At 38.4% G+C, this 17,553-nt stretch overlaps 1 protein-coding gene across 2 annotated transcripts in view; it reads left to right on the plus strand.

Annotated features, from left to right (window-relative positions):
* The window catches only part of LOC311283377 (complement C3-like), a 345,048-nt gene extending 333,227 nt beyond the window's left edge, over positions 1–11,821 (plus strand). For both annotated transcript variants that reach the window (XM_084397732.1, XM_084397733.1), the window contains exons 42-57: positions 95–254; positions 2,918–3,013; positions 4,570–4,726; positions 4,943–5,106; positions 5,184–5,342; positions 8,154–8,213; positions 8,297–8,387; positions 8,745–8,790; positions 9,191–9,281; positions 9,395–9,484; positions 10,002–10,107; positions 10,294–10,383; positions 10,599–10,679; positions 10,773–10,856; positions 10,968–11,106; positions 11,345–11,821. In XM_084397732.1, the coding sequence (XP_084253858.1) occupies positions 95–254; positions 2,918–3,013; positions 4,570–4,726; positions 4,943–5,106; positions 5,184–5,342; positions 8,154–8,213; positions 8,297–8,387; positions 8,745–8,790; positions 9,191–9,281; positions 9,395–9,484; positions 10,002–10,107; positions 10,294–10,383; positions 10,599–10,679; positions 10,773–10,856; positions 10,968–11,106; positions 11,345–11,486 (1,756 nt within the window). In that variant the 3' untranslated portion in view covers positions 11,487–11,821. The remainder of the gene's footprint in view (positions 1–94; positions 255–2,917; positions 3,014–4,569; positions 4,727–4,942; positions 5,107–5,183; positions 5,343–8,153; positions 8,214–8,296; positions 8,388–8,744; positions 8,791–9,190; positions 9,282–9,394; positions 9,485–10,001; positions 10,108–10,293; positions 10,384–10,598; positions 10,680–10,772; positions 10,857–10,967; positions 11,107–11,344) is intronic.
* The last annotated feature ends 5,732 nt before the right edge of the window (positions 11,822–17,553 follow it).

The raw sequence follows: 17,553 nt of genomic DNA on the forward strand, positions 1-17,553 counted from the left end.
CGTATTGTATTATTTAACATTGTTATAATAGTAAAAATAATTAGAACTTGTAATTAATTTGATTTATTAATTTCCTTCTGTTTGTCTGTTAAAGGCTGACTGCATATGTGGCTAAAGTCTTCGCCATGGCCAGTAACTTAATTGCTATAGAGGAAAATGTGCTCTGCAGCGCCCTCAAGTGGCTGGTTCTCTACAAACGACTGCCAGACGGCTCCTTTAAAGAGGATTCACCTGTAATTCATGGAGAGATGGTGGTAAGTTGAATGTGGCCTGTTTGTGTTCACCTGTGTTCAGAAAAGAATAATTCACGCAGAAGATGAAATTGATTCAGAACCAGGTATTTTTTTCTCTGTGATTGCCAGTGTAACTGCCTGGCTTAAGAAAGGTTTGACTCTTTGACTGATGATTCCCACACTTTATTTGAATGTCCGTCTTCACAGATAAGATCACAGTTGGACGCTGTAAGACGTAGTACACCACCATGACTTGTTGAGAATCAACTCAAGAGCTTGTTCTCCATTTTAAACCAGGAGCTAAATCCTTTTAAAACTCTTTGCAAACCGTAAACCTTTGACGCCACCACCATTTATGTCTGGGTCTAGTTCCGTACTGAAATGTTTGGATCACACGCGCAATATATCCGCTCACACGGGTGAATGTCAAAATAAAAGACCTCCTTTACCATAACACAAATAAAACCCAAGATCAGAAAATTAAATGCCATACAAAAATAAATAATACATAAATCGTTTAAGGACTCTGAAAATAATAAAGCAGACCATATAAAACAAAGTCATTAACAGCCAGTACTAACCATAGACTGTAAAAAACATATGGATGTCGTGTCTGTGACGTCACCCATAGGTTTCTAAAGAGCATTTTTGAAGCCAAAAGTGGGTGGAGCCGGCCATCGCCATCTTGGCAGCGCGTCACTCCCGGATAACAGATTAATGTGATGCGGGACGTGGGTGGAGCTGAGGTGCCTGTTGCTGAAACTACGCCCGCCTAGTTCGACGTGATCAAGTTAGCTCAGGCTAAGGAGCTAAATAATGCTATATGCTACTGGCAGTACCGTCGCAAGTGCTGTGCCAAGTGTGTGACCACACAAGGCCTCGCGCTAAAGTGACAGCTGACTTGATGATGTAAAGCCAATAGTTAAAGTTAATGTTTTTGCCCCATAGCTAAAAGTGAGACTATCGTGATGCTGTATTATCTTGCTAGTTAAAAATGTATTATGCAGTAACTTAAAATATTGCTCTGAGCGTGTGTGTGTGAGTGAATCATGCGCATACATGTCAGTCTGCGCGGCATCGCAAGTCAAGTTCATAAATGGGGCCATAGATATTACCTAAGAAGTTCAAGTAAATGCGCTAGAAAGCCGCATTCCTTCAAGGATGTGCATTTATTGCATGGATGCAGAGTAAGCACTGACACCTCCAGGATTTCATCTGACGGTAAAGAAGCAAGCATATATAGTCTATCTGTTCCATGAGAGCAACGGTACCGCAGAACGAGTGCAGCCTCTATATCTATAGACGTTTTTAAATCTGAAAACTCCAAAAAGCAACGAAATTGTCAGACATCCATGTCATGAGTGCATGTTCACAGAGGAATCCAACTGAAAAACAGCACTGGTTGTTCTCTCGATACTCAATACTCGACAACGACGGAAATCAACGGTGTGGGCGATGGTATAATGGGTGTATTAAACTGCATGAAATAATCGCGAAAAAAGCACAAACACGGCAGAGATGCCAAGTTCAGCGGCTGGAATTAACTGAGGTGTCGGGATGCTAACAGACAGCAGACAAACGGCAACCCTGCTTGTTAACATCAGATGTCTTCAGTAATGCTCAATCATCACTCAATTAATCACTCAATTATCTCATTAACTTTAACACTGCTTCAGTGTTACTTATAACACTCTGAGAGTGGATTATATAAACACTGAGCAGTGTTAATTTAACACTGGGGATTTTGCTGTGTAAGACATCTATAATAATCATTATAGTGAACTATAAAAGACGTCACAGCCATGATAAAATGCTATATTGTAAAGTATAGTAAATAAAATTTACTATATTGTAGCTTACAGCAGTTTAACCAGTGTTCTAGAAATACTGTTAGGTTTAAACGCAAAGGCAATGAAAAAACTTTAGACAGCAGAATACAAATATTATACACCCAAAAATAAATACATAAAATAGATAATTTAAAAGATTTTTCATGAGGGGATGTGATCCCTAGCCTGGTAATACCAGACTCTGCTACTTCGCTTTGCTTTGTAGACAGAGTCTGGCATGGCACAATTGAAAAGTGTTTTCTTTCTCGCGGGGGGGGGGGGGGGGGGGGGTGGGCGCTTGTCTGAAGTTTAAAACCATTGGTTACCCGTAAGCCAATCACATGACGTTTGGTTATGGCGTGTGTTATGCGCATGCTCAGCCGCATCTAACTTCCACTGTAAACACATGTAGTATGATGCGAAAACAAAACCATCGAGCGAAATACCGGAGTGAACATGGCTGTGAACGACTTTTGCAGATTATGTGAAGTAAATCTATGCATCCACGGTACAATCAGTGTCTACGTCACGGCTCTCAGCCCGCCCTCTGTTCGTTGATTGGCCCGGCCGTCCGAAAGCCGGTGGAAAACTGAAAGATAGGCTGCTATCTCAGACTGACTACAGAAGCGAAATAAAATTGAGCGGAAGTAGGAAGTCTGACGTAGTCAGGCTATGTGATCCCACTTATTTTTCAGCATTTCTGTTACTCACAGATGCCAAATTCACACCTAGATTTTCTGAGACCAGCAATGTTTATTATTGTACATGAATGTGCAAATTGTTATTAAATGGTTAAAACTCACACATAATCTGATTGTTTTGTGATATAGTCTGTTTATGTGTGCTTTATTCCAGGGTGATGTACGAGGCAGAGATGCCAATGTCTCTCTGACGGCCTTTGTTGTGATTGCCATGCAAGAGGGCAGAGAGATCTGTGCTGGATCAGTTGGTGTAAGTCAATTTGTTTCACCTCCAGTGGCCGCTCTGGGATTTTATAATAGAGGAAGCACAGTAGTGATCTTGGGATCCTCTCCTGAGTATTTCTCTATTAACTGCTTTAAAATCCCTTTTTGGATCCCTTTAAACATAAAATGTAAAAACACAGGGCCAAACCAAACACTGGACCTCTTTCAAAGGTGGTTTACAAATTTTTGATTGCTAATATTACTTAAGTCATAAATTGTGGATACCAAAGGTGGTATATTATTCAAATTGGCGGTTCTTATTCACAGCCAAAACGTTGCAGTCAGTGAGTACTATACGTGGCCACAGAGTCAAGGCAAACAAAATGAATATCTATGACTTCATTACTGCCTGTCGTTCGACTGTATCACTTCCCACATAGAAATTTTGTGTCTGCCCAGATCCGGCCCACATCTGGCACACGTGGAAAGATGATCTGGCCCACATGCAGCGTGGAATTACGGCACTTGGGCGGACCACTCCTGTTTGCCGGATTTGGGCCACAAGCAAGCCATAGCAATGCCACATGTCAGCCAAGATCAAAGAAATAAACCAGAACTGGACCTTATCGTAGCCAAAAAATCTGTGTATATTAAATATGAAGTCATCTCAGCCTTAATAAGCCTGTTAACAAGCAGAATCACTGAAGGAAAGAAGAGAACAGAAAAAGAGACAAGCAGAAACACAAGAACTACAACTGACTTCAGCCACAGCCTCAGATGAAATCAACTGAAGAGAAAAGAAGACATTAAATCTGTGAAGATCTCAGCAGAGGAGGATTAAACAACTCCACAAACAGCATTACCAGCTTCACTTATTACTAACCAGACTGACTTTATTTCTGTCAGACGTCTACAAAAGTTTTTATTGAGAATTAACAGAGGTTTAACTCTAATGTGTTTCATTTGAAGTCACCATAACAGTGATTAGTGTTTCCATTAGTTGGACTCTTAAAGGAACCATATGTAAGAAATGTATTTCAATTAATCATAAAATGGGATGGGGGGGGGGGGATACACCGCTCTACAGTAATTTGAAAGTGATTGCAGTACCAGTTTTGGCCACAATCTTACATACGGTTCCTTTAAATCTTAATATATCTTTTGTCTCTTTTTGGCCGCTGTGACAGTGTGTTTGTCAAACACATTTGCGGCAGCAAAGAAAGCTAAAGTGAAATGAGATCAGGTGATGATGGTTACCTGTTGATGATTTTATAATCATCATGTAATAGACTGATTCACTGAGGTTTTTTATAATCTAACAATTATGTTGTTCCACTAATATATGCACATCACAAACCCTGTGTTACTGCAGCATGAGATCCAGCAATATTATAACAATCAGTTAGACTTTAACAAACATCTCTGTTACTGTAATTTCCTATTATCACTGTAAAACTGCTTTGAAACTATTCATATTGTTAAAAGCGCTATATAAATGAAGGTGACTTGACTTGGCTTGAAGAGTTAGGTTAAAAGTTCTTAGATCTACATCCTACAACATACAGTACACCATAATTGACTCTTTTACACTCTCTTTTATAGAGTCTGCATGAAAGTATCAGGAGGGCTGTTGCATTCTTAGAAGATCGACTTCCACAACTGACCAATCCTTACGCTGTTGCGATGACGTCCTACGCCATGGCCAATGCTGACAAACTCAATAAAGACATCTTGATGAAACATTCCACCAATGGAGGAGGTCAGTCACACCAACACGGCAACAATTTGTGTTTTTTTCTTTTCTTTATACAACATCCAACAATAAAACAAACCCAAGTGGAAGTTCTGAAAGAATTATGTAAGTTTTGGTTTGTAATAATAGCTGTGTGTTGGTGTCAAAAAAACAGTAATGGAAGGAATAGAGAGGCAACAGCAACACAGTCCTGTTATTATTCCTGCTTTGTGTTTGAATCAGCCGGTTGGTCCTGGACTGTCGCCGGACAGCATAATCACTCTCTGGAGGCGACGGCCTATGCTGTGCTGGCACTTGTGAAGGGCAAAGACTTTGATAAAGCAGGAGAGGCAGTGCTCTGGCTGCGTTCACAACAGTCTCATTATGGTGGATCTGGCACCACACAGGTACACTAACATCTCATCATCTGACTGTGATAGACTGATGCAGAACTTGTCTTTGAATGCTGTTCTGCACTTTCCAGGAGACCATCATGGTGTTCCAGGCCGTGGCAGAGTATCGCACGCAGGTGAAGGACCAACAAAACTTCTATCTGGACGTGGAGATGTCAGTGGCAGGAAGAAGCAAACCTGTCAAATGGACCATTAAAAGAGACAATGTGTATTTTACACGGTCAGACAAGGTGAGGAGAAACTCATCATATAAAATGTGTGCTGCTCATGCACAGTAAATTCCCCGGTGTTAAATTAACACCGCTCGGTGTTCATATGGGAACCACCAGCAGGGTGTTAAAAGTAACACTGAAGCAGTGTTAGAGTTAATTAGATAATTAAGTGATTAATTGAGTGATGATTGTTGGATTATTGAAGACACCTGATGATAACAAGCAGAATCACTGAAGAAAAGAGAAACAAAAGAACTACAACTGACTTCCGGACACAGCTTTAGATGAAATCAACTGAAAAGATATAAAATCGCTCTTATTACAAACCAGTTTGACCTTATTTCTGTCATTCATCTACAGAAGTTCTTTTTGAGAATGAACAATTTTTTAGATGAAAATATTTGGTCACCATTATGGTGATCGGTGTTCCCTCTAGTTGGGTGGTTTGACAATTTATATATATATTTTTTAATGTTAGTTGTTGTTTTTGTAACAGTGTTTACTGAAGCACATAATTTGTTGCAAAGGAAACCATAAACTAAGATATGATATATGTTTCATCAACATAAAAAAAAAAAAAAATGGTCAAATGTCATAACTGACCAAAAGGTTTTTATTTTAAATAATTTTTATGATACATTCAGGGTACAAAGAAAATAAGTAAATAAACAAAATAAGCAGGTATAAATAAGTAATAATAATGATAATAATACAAAACAGCAACAACAGCAACACAAAATAAAAATAAATAGAAAATAAAAGACAAAAACAGAGGTAGTAAAATCAGTATACAAATACATTCTCATCAGCAGCTAACAATGGAAAACTGAGAAATACTAATACAAATAATGTATTTTGTATAAATACTAGGGCTGGGAATCGATTAAAAAAATTAACTAATTAATTGCACAATTTGCTGTAATTAATTGCAATTAACTAACTAAAATAAAATAAACAACACAGGAAAAAAAGGAACAGAAAATAGCCCTATATTAAAATAATATTAAACATCAGTATATCAATATATCAATATATTATTCTTTTTCAATAATCAATCAACATAATCAATTTAACAGATTTATTTTAATTTTTTATACTAATTATCAAAATAAAATATAGTCCTACAAAGCTATTATTACCAGAGCATGTGATCAGAGCAGGTCATTTTACGATTGTTGCCCAGCATGACTATACCAGCTCAGTAGGGCTATTGCAAACAGAAGTCTACTACTGAGAAATTTCACGTTATTTGAGTGGACTTTGCTTTTCCAGTGCGTTTGGGCCGTTAACGACAGAGCAGAACGCGCAGCGCAAACACGGAGCGGAACATTGAGCAAAGATTGCAGCAGCGCGCCGACACACACACACACACACACACACATACACACACTGAGTGGAAAAGACCTGCTCATGAAAGCTGCGCGAGACTGAAACCTGATCGCCGGAACATGGAGGGGCGGGACGGAATATTTTCAGCTTTTTCAATAGCAGCCGCAACAGGAAGTCATTAAAACGAGGCAAAAAACCTTGGTGGGTTGGTGAAGAGAAAATCTAATTTTTGGAAGTTTGATGAAATACAAGGTGTCTTTAAAGGAGAACTCCGGTCAATTTTAACATTGAGCTCATTTTTTTGTACATTTGGAGTGCTGTCAATACAGAGAACATTGCCCATTGTCGATTGTCGAGTTCACGCGCGTGATCATAGCAACTAAACCTATGCGCGTGAACTCGGCAATCGACTACTTTGAACTTCAACTGAAAACAGGATGTAAACACAGGTATTTGCGCTGGCTTAAATAACATCATTTTTATACATATCTTTCACATCTACTGCAGTCAGATTCACTCGTGTTCACTCAGAAGGAATCACTCACATTTTCTGTGCACTTGTAATGACACATCAAGAATGTTAAGAGGCTAAAAGCAGGTTTACTACTTGCCCCATTGAAGTCAACAGGGTGCAAATTTTAAAAATAGAATAACTCGGTGTAGGCAACCCCGATTTTTGTTGTTGTTCTCTGTACTGACAGCACTCCAAATGTACAAAAAAATGAGCTCAATGTTAAAATTGACCGGAGTTCTCCTTTAATCCACCTAGAGTGTGATGGGGGATGGGAGTTTTTCCAGTTAAGCAAAATTTGTCGTCTGGCAATAAATAAGCAATAAAATCAGCAAAATAACGCGGTAAAGAATAACCAGCAGGCAGTACTCCAAACAGGCCAATGATAGGTAAAGGTTGAATATTGAAAGAGGAACTGAGTGAAAGGGAGTTGAAAACAGTACACCAGAATGGGGATAGGGCAGGGCAAGACCAAAACATATGTATTAGAGTGGCAGGACTGGAATGGCATCTATCGCAGGCCCTTAAGGAGTTTGAATTTGACACCCCTGCTCTAAAGCAACAGAATTAATAGGCATCAGCTCACTCTTGTGCATATTCAATTTATTGCATGAAATGAGGCCAAATTGCGTAAATATGGTTAACAGAGAGGGCATTGAGCTGTCTGGGTAAGAAACAAATAGCAACAGGTCATCGGCATATAAGGATAGCCTGTGTTCAACACCTCCCCTAATAATGCCAGTCATACTGCACAATCTAAGAGCCACCGGCAGGGGTTCAATTGCAATGGCAAACAACTGAGGTGAGAGCGAGAGAGAACTAATTAATCCCTTGTCTCATCCCTCGACCTAGAGGGAAATACTTAGAATGGCAATTATTTGTATTTTATACAAATAGTGTGGTGTTTAGTCAATAAAGTCTTCAGGTATCTCTGCTACATCATGGATTTGATGATCCTGCTGACTCGAGTACGTGTGTTCACTCAACAGGTGGAGATCAACAAGGACTTCAATGTGACGGCTAGAGGAACTGGAACAGCCACTCTCTCAGTGAGTGTTCATGAGCGTTTATACGGTCAACAGCAAGATTAAAGCGTTTGAACATCTAATCTGAGACGTTCTGCTCTTTTCAGGTTCTGACGCTGTACTACGCCAGACCTGTTGAGAAGAAGTCTGACTGTACACTCTTTAATCTGACTGTTAAAATGGAAAAAGCCCCTGAAAGTAAGATTGACAAAAAGGCCTTTCTTTAGCACTTTATAAACATTAAGGCTTTTCACACTGTGCTTAACCCTGGGTTACTGTCACTCTAACCCTGTTTAGGAACATTTGACACTTAACTACAACTATAATGACATTAGAAGTGTAGCACTGCTTTCTACATGAATCATGAAACATTAGACATGATAACACAGGATTATTGTTTACCAACAGGCTAGACTGACCCAGGGTTAACTTGTATTTCCCCAAATACCTTTATGTATTAAATCTTCATTTTAATGAAATTTATTTTCATATTCCCTTTAGAAAGGGAAGACTTGACTTGAACTAAAACCACCAAATACTTTTGTTTCCCTTTAGCAAAAAAAGGAGCCACTGAAAGTTACAACTTCATTGTGGATTTCATGTATGTGAACAAATACCTCATTCATTTTTATGTCAAGAAACCATTTAATTTGTCATCAATCAGCATGTGCTCATTTAGGTTGTTTTCACACTTGGTTTGTTTACTGTCGCACATTCGCTGTATGTTTGCTTCATGAACGTGAGTACCAGGGACAGTTAGATAATGATTTCAGGGGAGACTTCAGTTTCACTGCGTTCTGACACGGAAAAAAAGAGTTTATTCAGAGACAAGCAGCTCTACGTTATACTACAATATAAGAAATCTGACATCAAACGGACTCAGGTTTGCATGAAAAGCTCTAGTGTGAAAGCAGCCTTAAACGCAGAATCAGTTGATGGAGGAAAACTGAAGACTTATGAAACCTGTTAATAAAACCTGCACTTTATCTCCATCTTTACAGCTACAAAAGTGATAAAACTGATGCCACTATGACTATTCTGGACATTGGCATACCGACGGGATTTGATGTTGAAGAAAATGATCTTAAAGAGGTATTATGATGATAAACTGATGGAGAATTGCCTCACATCTGCAGATAGGCCATAAAACATGTTGGTCATCAAGTGATGCATTGAGGGTTTTTTTCTCATTTTCTTGACCTCAGTTGTCCACGGGGAAGGAGAGATACATTCAGAAATATGAAAAGAATAAAGTGCTGTCAGAGCGAGGATCCCTCATCCTCTACTTAGATAAGGTATTTCAGCAGACTGTGTTGCCTGATGATGTCAAACACAGATTTGTTTTCTTTTTATCATGAAACCATGTGTTTTGGTTAATATCACAGTATTGTTGAAATCTTGATTCGGATTCCAAGATGCTCATTAACTGTAACGCCATGTGGTTCCACTTAACTTCAGTACATTACAGACTGCTTATCAGAATCATATTTCACATGATACTTTAAGCAGAAGTGAATGTGCTAATTTAATATATAGATCTATGACTATAAAAGGATTACATGTATTTTGCTATACAAAACAGAATACTGTTTTTGCAGTGTAATTGCAGCTGTACATTGTTAAATGAATGCAAGAAAAAAACACCAATTGCAATTTGTATGCAAAAAATAATTTTGTTGACAAAAATTTGTTTAAATTAGATTTTTACATATTATTATGTTTCTTGTGCAAATGTTAACGTGGGCAGTTTCCAGTGTACAATATGATATTTAATACCATGTAATTCGCTTTGATTTGGTTTTGCCTCGTTAGGTTTCTCATAAAGAGAAAGAAAGACTTGCCTTCAGAATGCACAAGATGTTTAATGTGGGTCTGCTTCAACCTGCTGCCGTCACAATATATGAATATTACTCACCAGGTGAGCTATTGCTGCACGTGTATAAACTCATACACACACTTCTGATTAATTAAACTGGAGCACTCATATTAACAGGGTTATTTAGTACCATTATTAATGGCACTAATTAATTATGACAATAATTATCTGGTCTCATAGTGCTAGAAGGATGTTACAGTCATCTGTTGTTAAATTTGTGTGTTTCAGATGCTCGCTGTACAAAGTTCTTCCACCCTGAGAGGACAGATGGCGCTATATACACACCGAGTGAGGGGAATTTCAGCCAGTGTGCAAAAGGTATTATGCTATTACTTTTAAGTTTATACTTTCTCCAGACACTTTTATCTAAAGCAACTTCTAAATGACAAACATCCACCATAAGAGCCATAAAATCTTGCACCAAATGTAGGGGTATTTACTTTTATGAATCGGGGGAACAACTTTGTGTTGGGTCTGTTATGAAAGTGTGTGTTTAAGTATAGATATCAGAAAATCAACATCTCATAACACAGAAAACTGCAGTATCCAGAAGAAGGATCAGGTCAGTGAACAGGAGCGTTTGGATAGAGCCTGTGAATCTGGCACGGATTACGGTAAACGCATGTTCTCCTTCCTCAGCCATTGACTCCTCCTTCATCCCGTCTCACGGCTGATGCCGATAACAATATATCGTGTACCATTGACAGTTTATAAAGTCACAGTATTGGATATGGATCCGGTACAGGACTCTGCCATCTATGACATGAAGGTGGAGCGGGTGCTGAGAGAAGGTATGGGTAATTATTCCCGTCTGTCCATCAAAGTATATTAAAATGCATGTTTTTAGAGCATGTAACTCTTGAACTGTGGTTGACGTTTGGACGTCCTGTTCTGTCCTGTAGGCACTGATGATAAGAAAGTTGAGGGGAAAGTCAGACCATTTTTGGCTAGTCTTATTTGCAGTGACCTTTTAGATTTGGGACAAGGCAAGTCGTACCTCATCATGGGCAAATCCACTGACCTGTCACGGCTAGGAGGAAGGTGAGTGTTTGTACTTCCTACAGGATTCTGCTTTTGCACAGGAGGACACTCAACATTTAGGATGCAATACAAACACGTATGAGGAAAAACTGATTGCATTCACATAGAATTGCTGTATGAGTCATTTGTTAGACAGAGGAAAACTGAATCACACACAAGAAGTGCACGTTAGTGTCATGTTTGTGTATTTAATGTCCATTAATGGTTGTCTATACCATGTTTTTTGTGTTGTTTTAAGTCTGAAGTACATCCTTGGAGAGCACACCTGGATTGAATACTGGCCCACAAGAGAGGAAAGCCGAACACCAGAATACAGGGATCAGTACACTGGCATCTCTGCGCTTCAGGATAGGCCCTTTAAAGAAATATGTGCTACGTAATAGTATAAATATTCTTGATTAAAGGAAATGTAACATTACATCTTCCATGCTGTTAATAATCATGGTGCATGATATACAGTGCCCTTATAAAAGTATTGAACTTTCATAATTATTATTTCAAGATCTTGTTTCTAATATTCTAACTTAAAGTTTTTTTGATGCGACCGTTATCTCGTTTGTTTAAATTCTTTTACGCTGTCAGGAGTCCGAGTCGGTCGCATTTAAATTCATCCACTTCTCCCACAAACGTTAGAGTGGCTGGTGAAATATATAGGAATATATTTACTCTATTTCCAATGCGTGTTTGATATGAATAAAAACATGATGTCAAATTATGATTGAAATGTTATTTCGAATATTGACGCTTCCATAAGAATATTTCCTTATGTTTTTTTCCTTGTAGGCTATTTATTTGAATGTAAATATCTAAAGCTACAATAACAAAAATGTCAAATCTCACTTTAAAATTCAGCGGTCACATCACTCACGCGAGATCTCGTTTTGAAATAGTTATTTCTCATAAACCATATCTGTCAACAAAAAACAAAAATGTAATCAGTTTTACAGTAATTTCAGAAAGAAATGTGGAATTTGAAAAAAACATGTTGAAACATTGAAATCAAAATTGATACTTTTTTAAAAAGTGAATATAGCAGTATTTTTTTTTAAATGATTTATTTGTACACATCATTATTGTTTTTAAATTAACGTGCTTCATAAATAACTTCCCTTCCCTCTTGGAGCAACATCTCTTTCTCTCTGATGAGGTGTTTACTGGCGTGAGGGCGGGACAACCTGTCACTCACATGAGATCGACCAATGGCAATCCACAACAATCAACAAGTCCCGCCCTACATTTTTTCTTGTTCATGAAGAAACATCACAATAGGGAGGGAAGGGTAATAATCATTAACATTTTTACATTTGGCAGACGCTTTTATCCAAAGCATTTCAAGGTACACATTTTACAATCTTATCAGTTCTTGTTTTCCCTGGGAATTGAACCCATGACCTTGGCGTTGCAAACACCAACACTCTACTGTTGGAGCTACAGGAAAGCATAATCAGCCAAGAACAGCTGTCATTACATTAATTAAAGGTAAAAAAATATATAATTACACTAAATTCAGTTTATTTTAGAAATGGCTTGGCTTCATGTTGGGTGATGTTCTCCACTCCTGACTGCTACATCATCTCCAGAAATCCCTTTACTCCGGACAGATTAAACACTTAGGACAAAAAATAATCAAATATTTACTCAATGCACAGAAGAAAAAAAATCTAATACACTTTAAAAAAATTTAAATGTTCAGATTGACTTATGTTAATAATTTGCCAATGGGGAAATTAAGAAAAATAAACTTCTTTCAAGATATTAATTATTATACAATTTTGCTTTTTAAATGAGTTTAGTGTGAAATGTTTAGGTCATTTAAGGGATCAAACTAATAATTTTTAACAGGAATCCATTCATGGATGAGCTAATGAAGGGGTTTTAGTCATGAAGTGCCATATTTAAGTTTCTGAGTTTATCACTGCGCCATAACCCCACCCAAATATTTATAAATACACATATTTTAAATATTCTTATTACATGGCTTGGTTGAATTCCAATGTAGAATGCGGTCTGTTATTTCTTAATAACAGACCGCTGCTAAGTATATACCTTATGTACCCCCGCACCTTTTCAGCGCTGCGCTCGTTGTCTTTTGACTTCCGGTCTGCATTTTCACATCAATTTTGCGTGTTTATTAATGAACGGCTCGTTTTAAAATCTTCCCGGTCGACTGACATTTGTTAAGTCGTCTGCTTTAAACATCACAGTCCTCATGATAACTTTCGTTAACTTTACATTAAGTAAATTCACTTCAAAAGCTAATTGCTCCTGGACAGCAGCGCCATAGAAATATACAGAGCGACCGCAAAAACGGAAGTCCAAAGACAATATTCTAAAGATGGCGGCGCCCTCGTTTCTCTGGTGCATAAGGTCTATAACACACCGTTGCCATGAAAAACAGAGCGTTGCCATGGACACGCAGGATTCTAACCGTAGAGACGGAACGGACTATTTTCTTTAGCGGAAGCAATACAATCGTTTTTAAATCAATAAACTCCTTTTCAAATCAATATTTTGTGTCAAATTATTGATTTATTTGGTAGGTAGCCATGTAATAAGTGGGATAATGTAGAGCGAGGCGGTTGTTATAGCGAATACAACCCCTTCAGTCTGATTCAAGCTCCGCTTCGCGTCGGGGTCCCGATCAGCCTGTCGGGGTTGTATTCGCTATAACAACCGCCTCGCTCTACATTATCCCTTACATAATGGCTGACATAGAAATAGTGTAGAACCTTAAATAGGCCTATTTCTGAAGCAATTTTTCATAAAATTTGCTTTACTTCAGCATTGGTAAGATAATTTATTACTTTTAATGAAGATGACTGTGTGCTTCAGAATGAGACGCCGAACTATGGCGTTATTTTTTAGTCAAATGTCATGAGCGTGTAAGACATGCTCACGAGCACATTATGTTATTTCACACGCGCAAAAATGAACCTTCAGCTGGCATGATAAAAGTACTCGCGCACAAATTCAACAACCGAGAGGTGTACAGGTAGCTGCGAGCGAGCGCCTGGCATACTCTCATAGGTTAACTCTGCTTGTACAGTGGAATCCTGCTCGCGCGCACCGGGCTTCTGCTCGCGGAGTGCTGTTTTGCTCGCGCAGTGGATTTCTGCTCGCTCAGCTGATTTCTGCTCGCTCGAGCCTACATGACTTTTGACAATTTGGGGGCGGAAACCAAGGAGGGCACTGACCCTCTTATGATTGGTCACTTTCATCATGGAAAATCTTGGGAAATCCTAACCCCGCCCACCTTCTGACGCAGCGCGCGTCACTAAGCTCGCTCTGCTACTCCGGCTATCTATTTTAGACAACGAAATATGTGATAAAACACCATACTAACTCTTTTCGTTTTCATTTAAAGAAATCTTAAACATGATAGCCACACAAATGTGGTTCAGGCAACGCGTATTGATTATATTCACAGCACATTGCCTATTTATAAAAAAAAAAATATATATATATATATAAAACACAAACCTGCCTCTTTTCATTTTAAATATAATATAAAAACATTAAACATTTTAATATGGTCCAGGCAATATGTGCATTTGTACTAAACAACAGATTTTGCAGTAAACAACATTACAGTTTTTAAAATTTTTACATACAATTATTACAATTTAAAATGACAAAACTCAACCCAGTCTCTTTTTGTTAAATTTCAGTTTTTATCAATATTAGCCATTATAAAAGTATGTAAAAGGTATAAGAAGCTATATAAATAAAGCTATACATATAAGCTATTTAACTTTACCGTTGTAAGACTAGAGCGCTGACTTTGTATGTTTGACTGAATTGTTTGCTTTATTTGTATAGCTTCTTATACCTTTTACTTATCCACCTTATTCTGCTCTAAACAATGCGCGCTGCCATGACGACGACTCCGGTTGCCTACTTCCGGTTCGTAGCGCTTGACCTGTACTAGCAGCGAGAGAATGAGTTCAAGCTCCTCATGTGCAGTTGTTGGTTGTTTTAACAATTCAAAGAAGATTTCAAACTTTTTAGAAACTGACCCTGCGTCCCAATCTGCATACTATCCACCCTATCTGCCCTAAATAGTATTGACAATTACTAATGTCACATACTATTTAGGATGGATAGTATGCACATTGGGACGCAGGCTGAGTGTTTCGAGCATAAGATAAGAAGGAGATAATGCCCATGTCCGGTTCCGTATCAGATACATTCAATAAAGTAAACGTGTTAGCGTTAAAACTGAAGCATAGGAAAAAAAGTCGGAAAACTTTGCCCATTAATTAGATGTGCAAGGCAAGCAGGCAAGTTTTCGGGTTGTTATGGACAAGTAAAAATTACATTATTGTATATTATATGAAATACAATTATAATAAAATTCTTTTTTGACTATTATACAGTTTTGACTTTTAACAGTATACAGTTATGACTTACTGTATACTGTAGGCTACTGTTTTTATTTTTAAAAGGATGTGATGTTGTGAGATTGTCTTTTGTCCATGTTAACATGACAGATGTGAAAAACATTTTGGCTCGTTTGACTCAGCTCACCGAAAAGAGCCGGTTCTTTTGACTCACGGCTCTTTAGAAAATAAATTCTTATCTCCTTCTTATGCTCGAAACACTCAGTTTCTAAAAAGTTTGAAATCTTCTTTGAATTGTTAAAACAACCAACAACTGCACATGAGGAGCTTGAACTCATTCTCTCGCTGCTAGTACAGGTCAAGCGCTACGAACCGGAAGTAGGCAACCGGAGTCGTCGTCATGGCAGCGCGCATTGTTTAGACTGAGCAGAAAAAGGTGGATACTTTTATAATGGCTAATATTGATAAAAACTGAAATTTAACAAAAAGAGACTGGGTTGAGTTTTGTCATTTTAAATTGTAATAATTGTATGTAAAAATTTTAAAAACTGTAATGTTGTTTACTGCAAAATCTGTTGTTTAGTACAAATGCACATATTGCCTGGACCATATTAAAATGTTTAATGTTTTTATATTATATTTAAAACGAAAAGAGGCAGGTTTGTGTTTTATATATATTTATATATATATATTTTTTTATAAATAGGCAATGTGCTGTGAATATAATCAATACGCGTTGCCTGAACCACATTTGTGTGGCTATCATGTTTAAGATTTCTTTAAATGAAAACGAAAAGAGTTAGTATGGTGTTTTATCACATATTTCGTTGTCTAAAATAGATAGCCGGAGTAGCAGAGCGAGCTTAGTGACGCGCGCTGCGTCAGAAGGTGGGCGGGGTTAGGATTTCCCAAGATTTTTCATGATGAAAGTGACCAATCATAAGAGGATCAGTGCCCTCCTTGGTTTCCGCCCCCAAATTGTCAAAAGTCATGTAGACTCGAGCGAGCAGAAATCAGCTGAGCGAGCAGAAATCCACTGCGCGAGCAAAACAGCACTCCGCGAGCAGAAGCCCGCTGCGCGCGAGCAGGATTCCACTGTACAAGCAGAGTTAACCTACGAGAGTATGCCAGGCGCTCGCTCGCAGCTACTTGTACACCTCTCGGTTGTTGAATTTGTGCGCGAGTACTTTTATCATGCCAGCTGAAGGTTCATTTTTGCGCGTGTGAAATAACATAATGTGCTCGTGAGCATGTCTTACACGCTCATGACATTTGACTAAAAAATAACGCCATACCGAACTTTGTTTAATATGCGACACAGACTACTTCTCTGCGGCATTGTGTGTTGCAGTAGCGCTGTCATATCTGGGTACCGGGAGCACTTATAAAATGCTCTCGCATGTTTAGTTTTTACTGTTTTAGGAGGAGTCAAATTTACATTTGTGGCTTCAACAACCGGATGCACTTTGCCCAGTTTCTAGAATGCGAAAAAACGTCCTCTCTTTTGGTCTTTTCATGACTGGATAGCTCTCCGATCAGAAAAAAACACATGGTGTGCAGGTACACATGAATGAACGGTGTTACCACGATGCATCACATTCATTTCGATGTGTGTGGATTGTTGAATAAAGACTATACTGAATATCTGATAAATTTATAGCATGCACAGCAGAACAAGCTGCAAAAAATTGTGTGCGCGTGATGCGCATTGGTCATGCTAATGGTTTGTCAGAGCTGCGTGCTTTTATTGCCTTGCGCAGTTTAATTCTCACACTTTAATAGTATAACTCCTACCTTAAACTGTGTTACTATGAGGTATGATTACCTCAAAATGCAGATCAAGTGCCAGCGATTAACCCTCAGCGTGCCATAGGTTGCCGACCCCTGAGCTAATGCATTGAAGTTTTATTAATGTTACTGTGGTCTGAAGCAGGGCGGGGCCGAGAGCAGAACGAGGCCAGTGGAGCGAATGCTAATGAGAGACATCTGCGCGACACACACCAGTCTCGACTCCCACGGAGGAGCTCCAGAAGGAGATAAGAAGGATTGATGGCAATGAAAGTGAGAGAGGACCTTAGCTAGCTAGTGTTATGGTGCAGGGCAGTAA

This window comes from Rutilus rutilus (genome assembly GCF_951802725.1).
Source record: "Rutilus rutilus genome assembly, chromosome: 2".
In the NCBI taxonomy this organism is placed as follows: Eukaryota; Metazoa; Chordata; class Actinopteri; order Cypriniformes; family Leuciscidae; genus Rutilus; species Rutilus rutilus.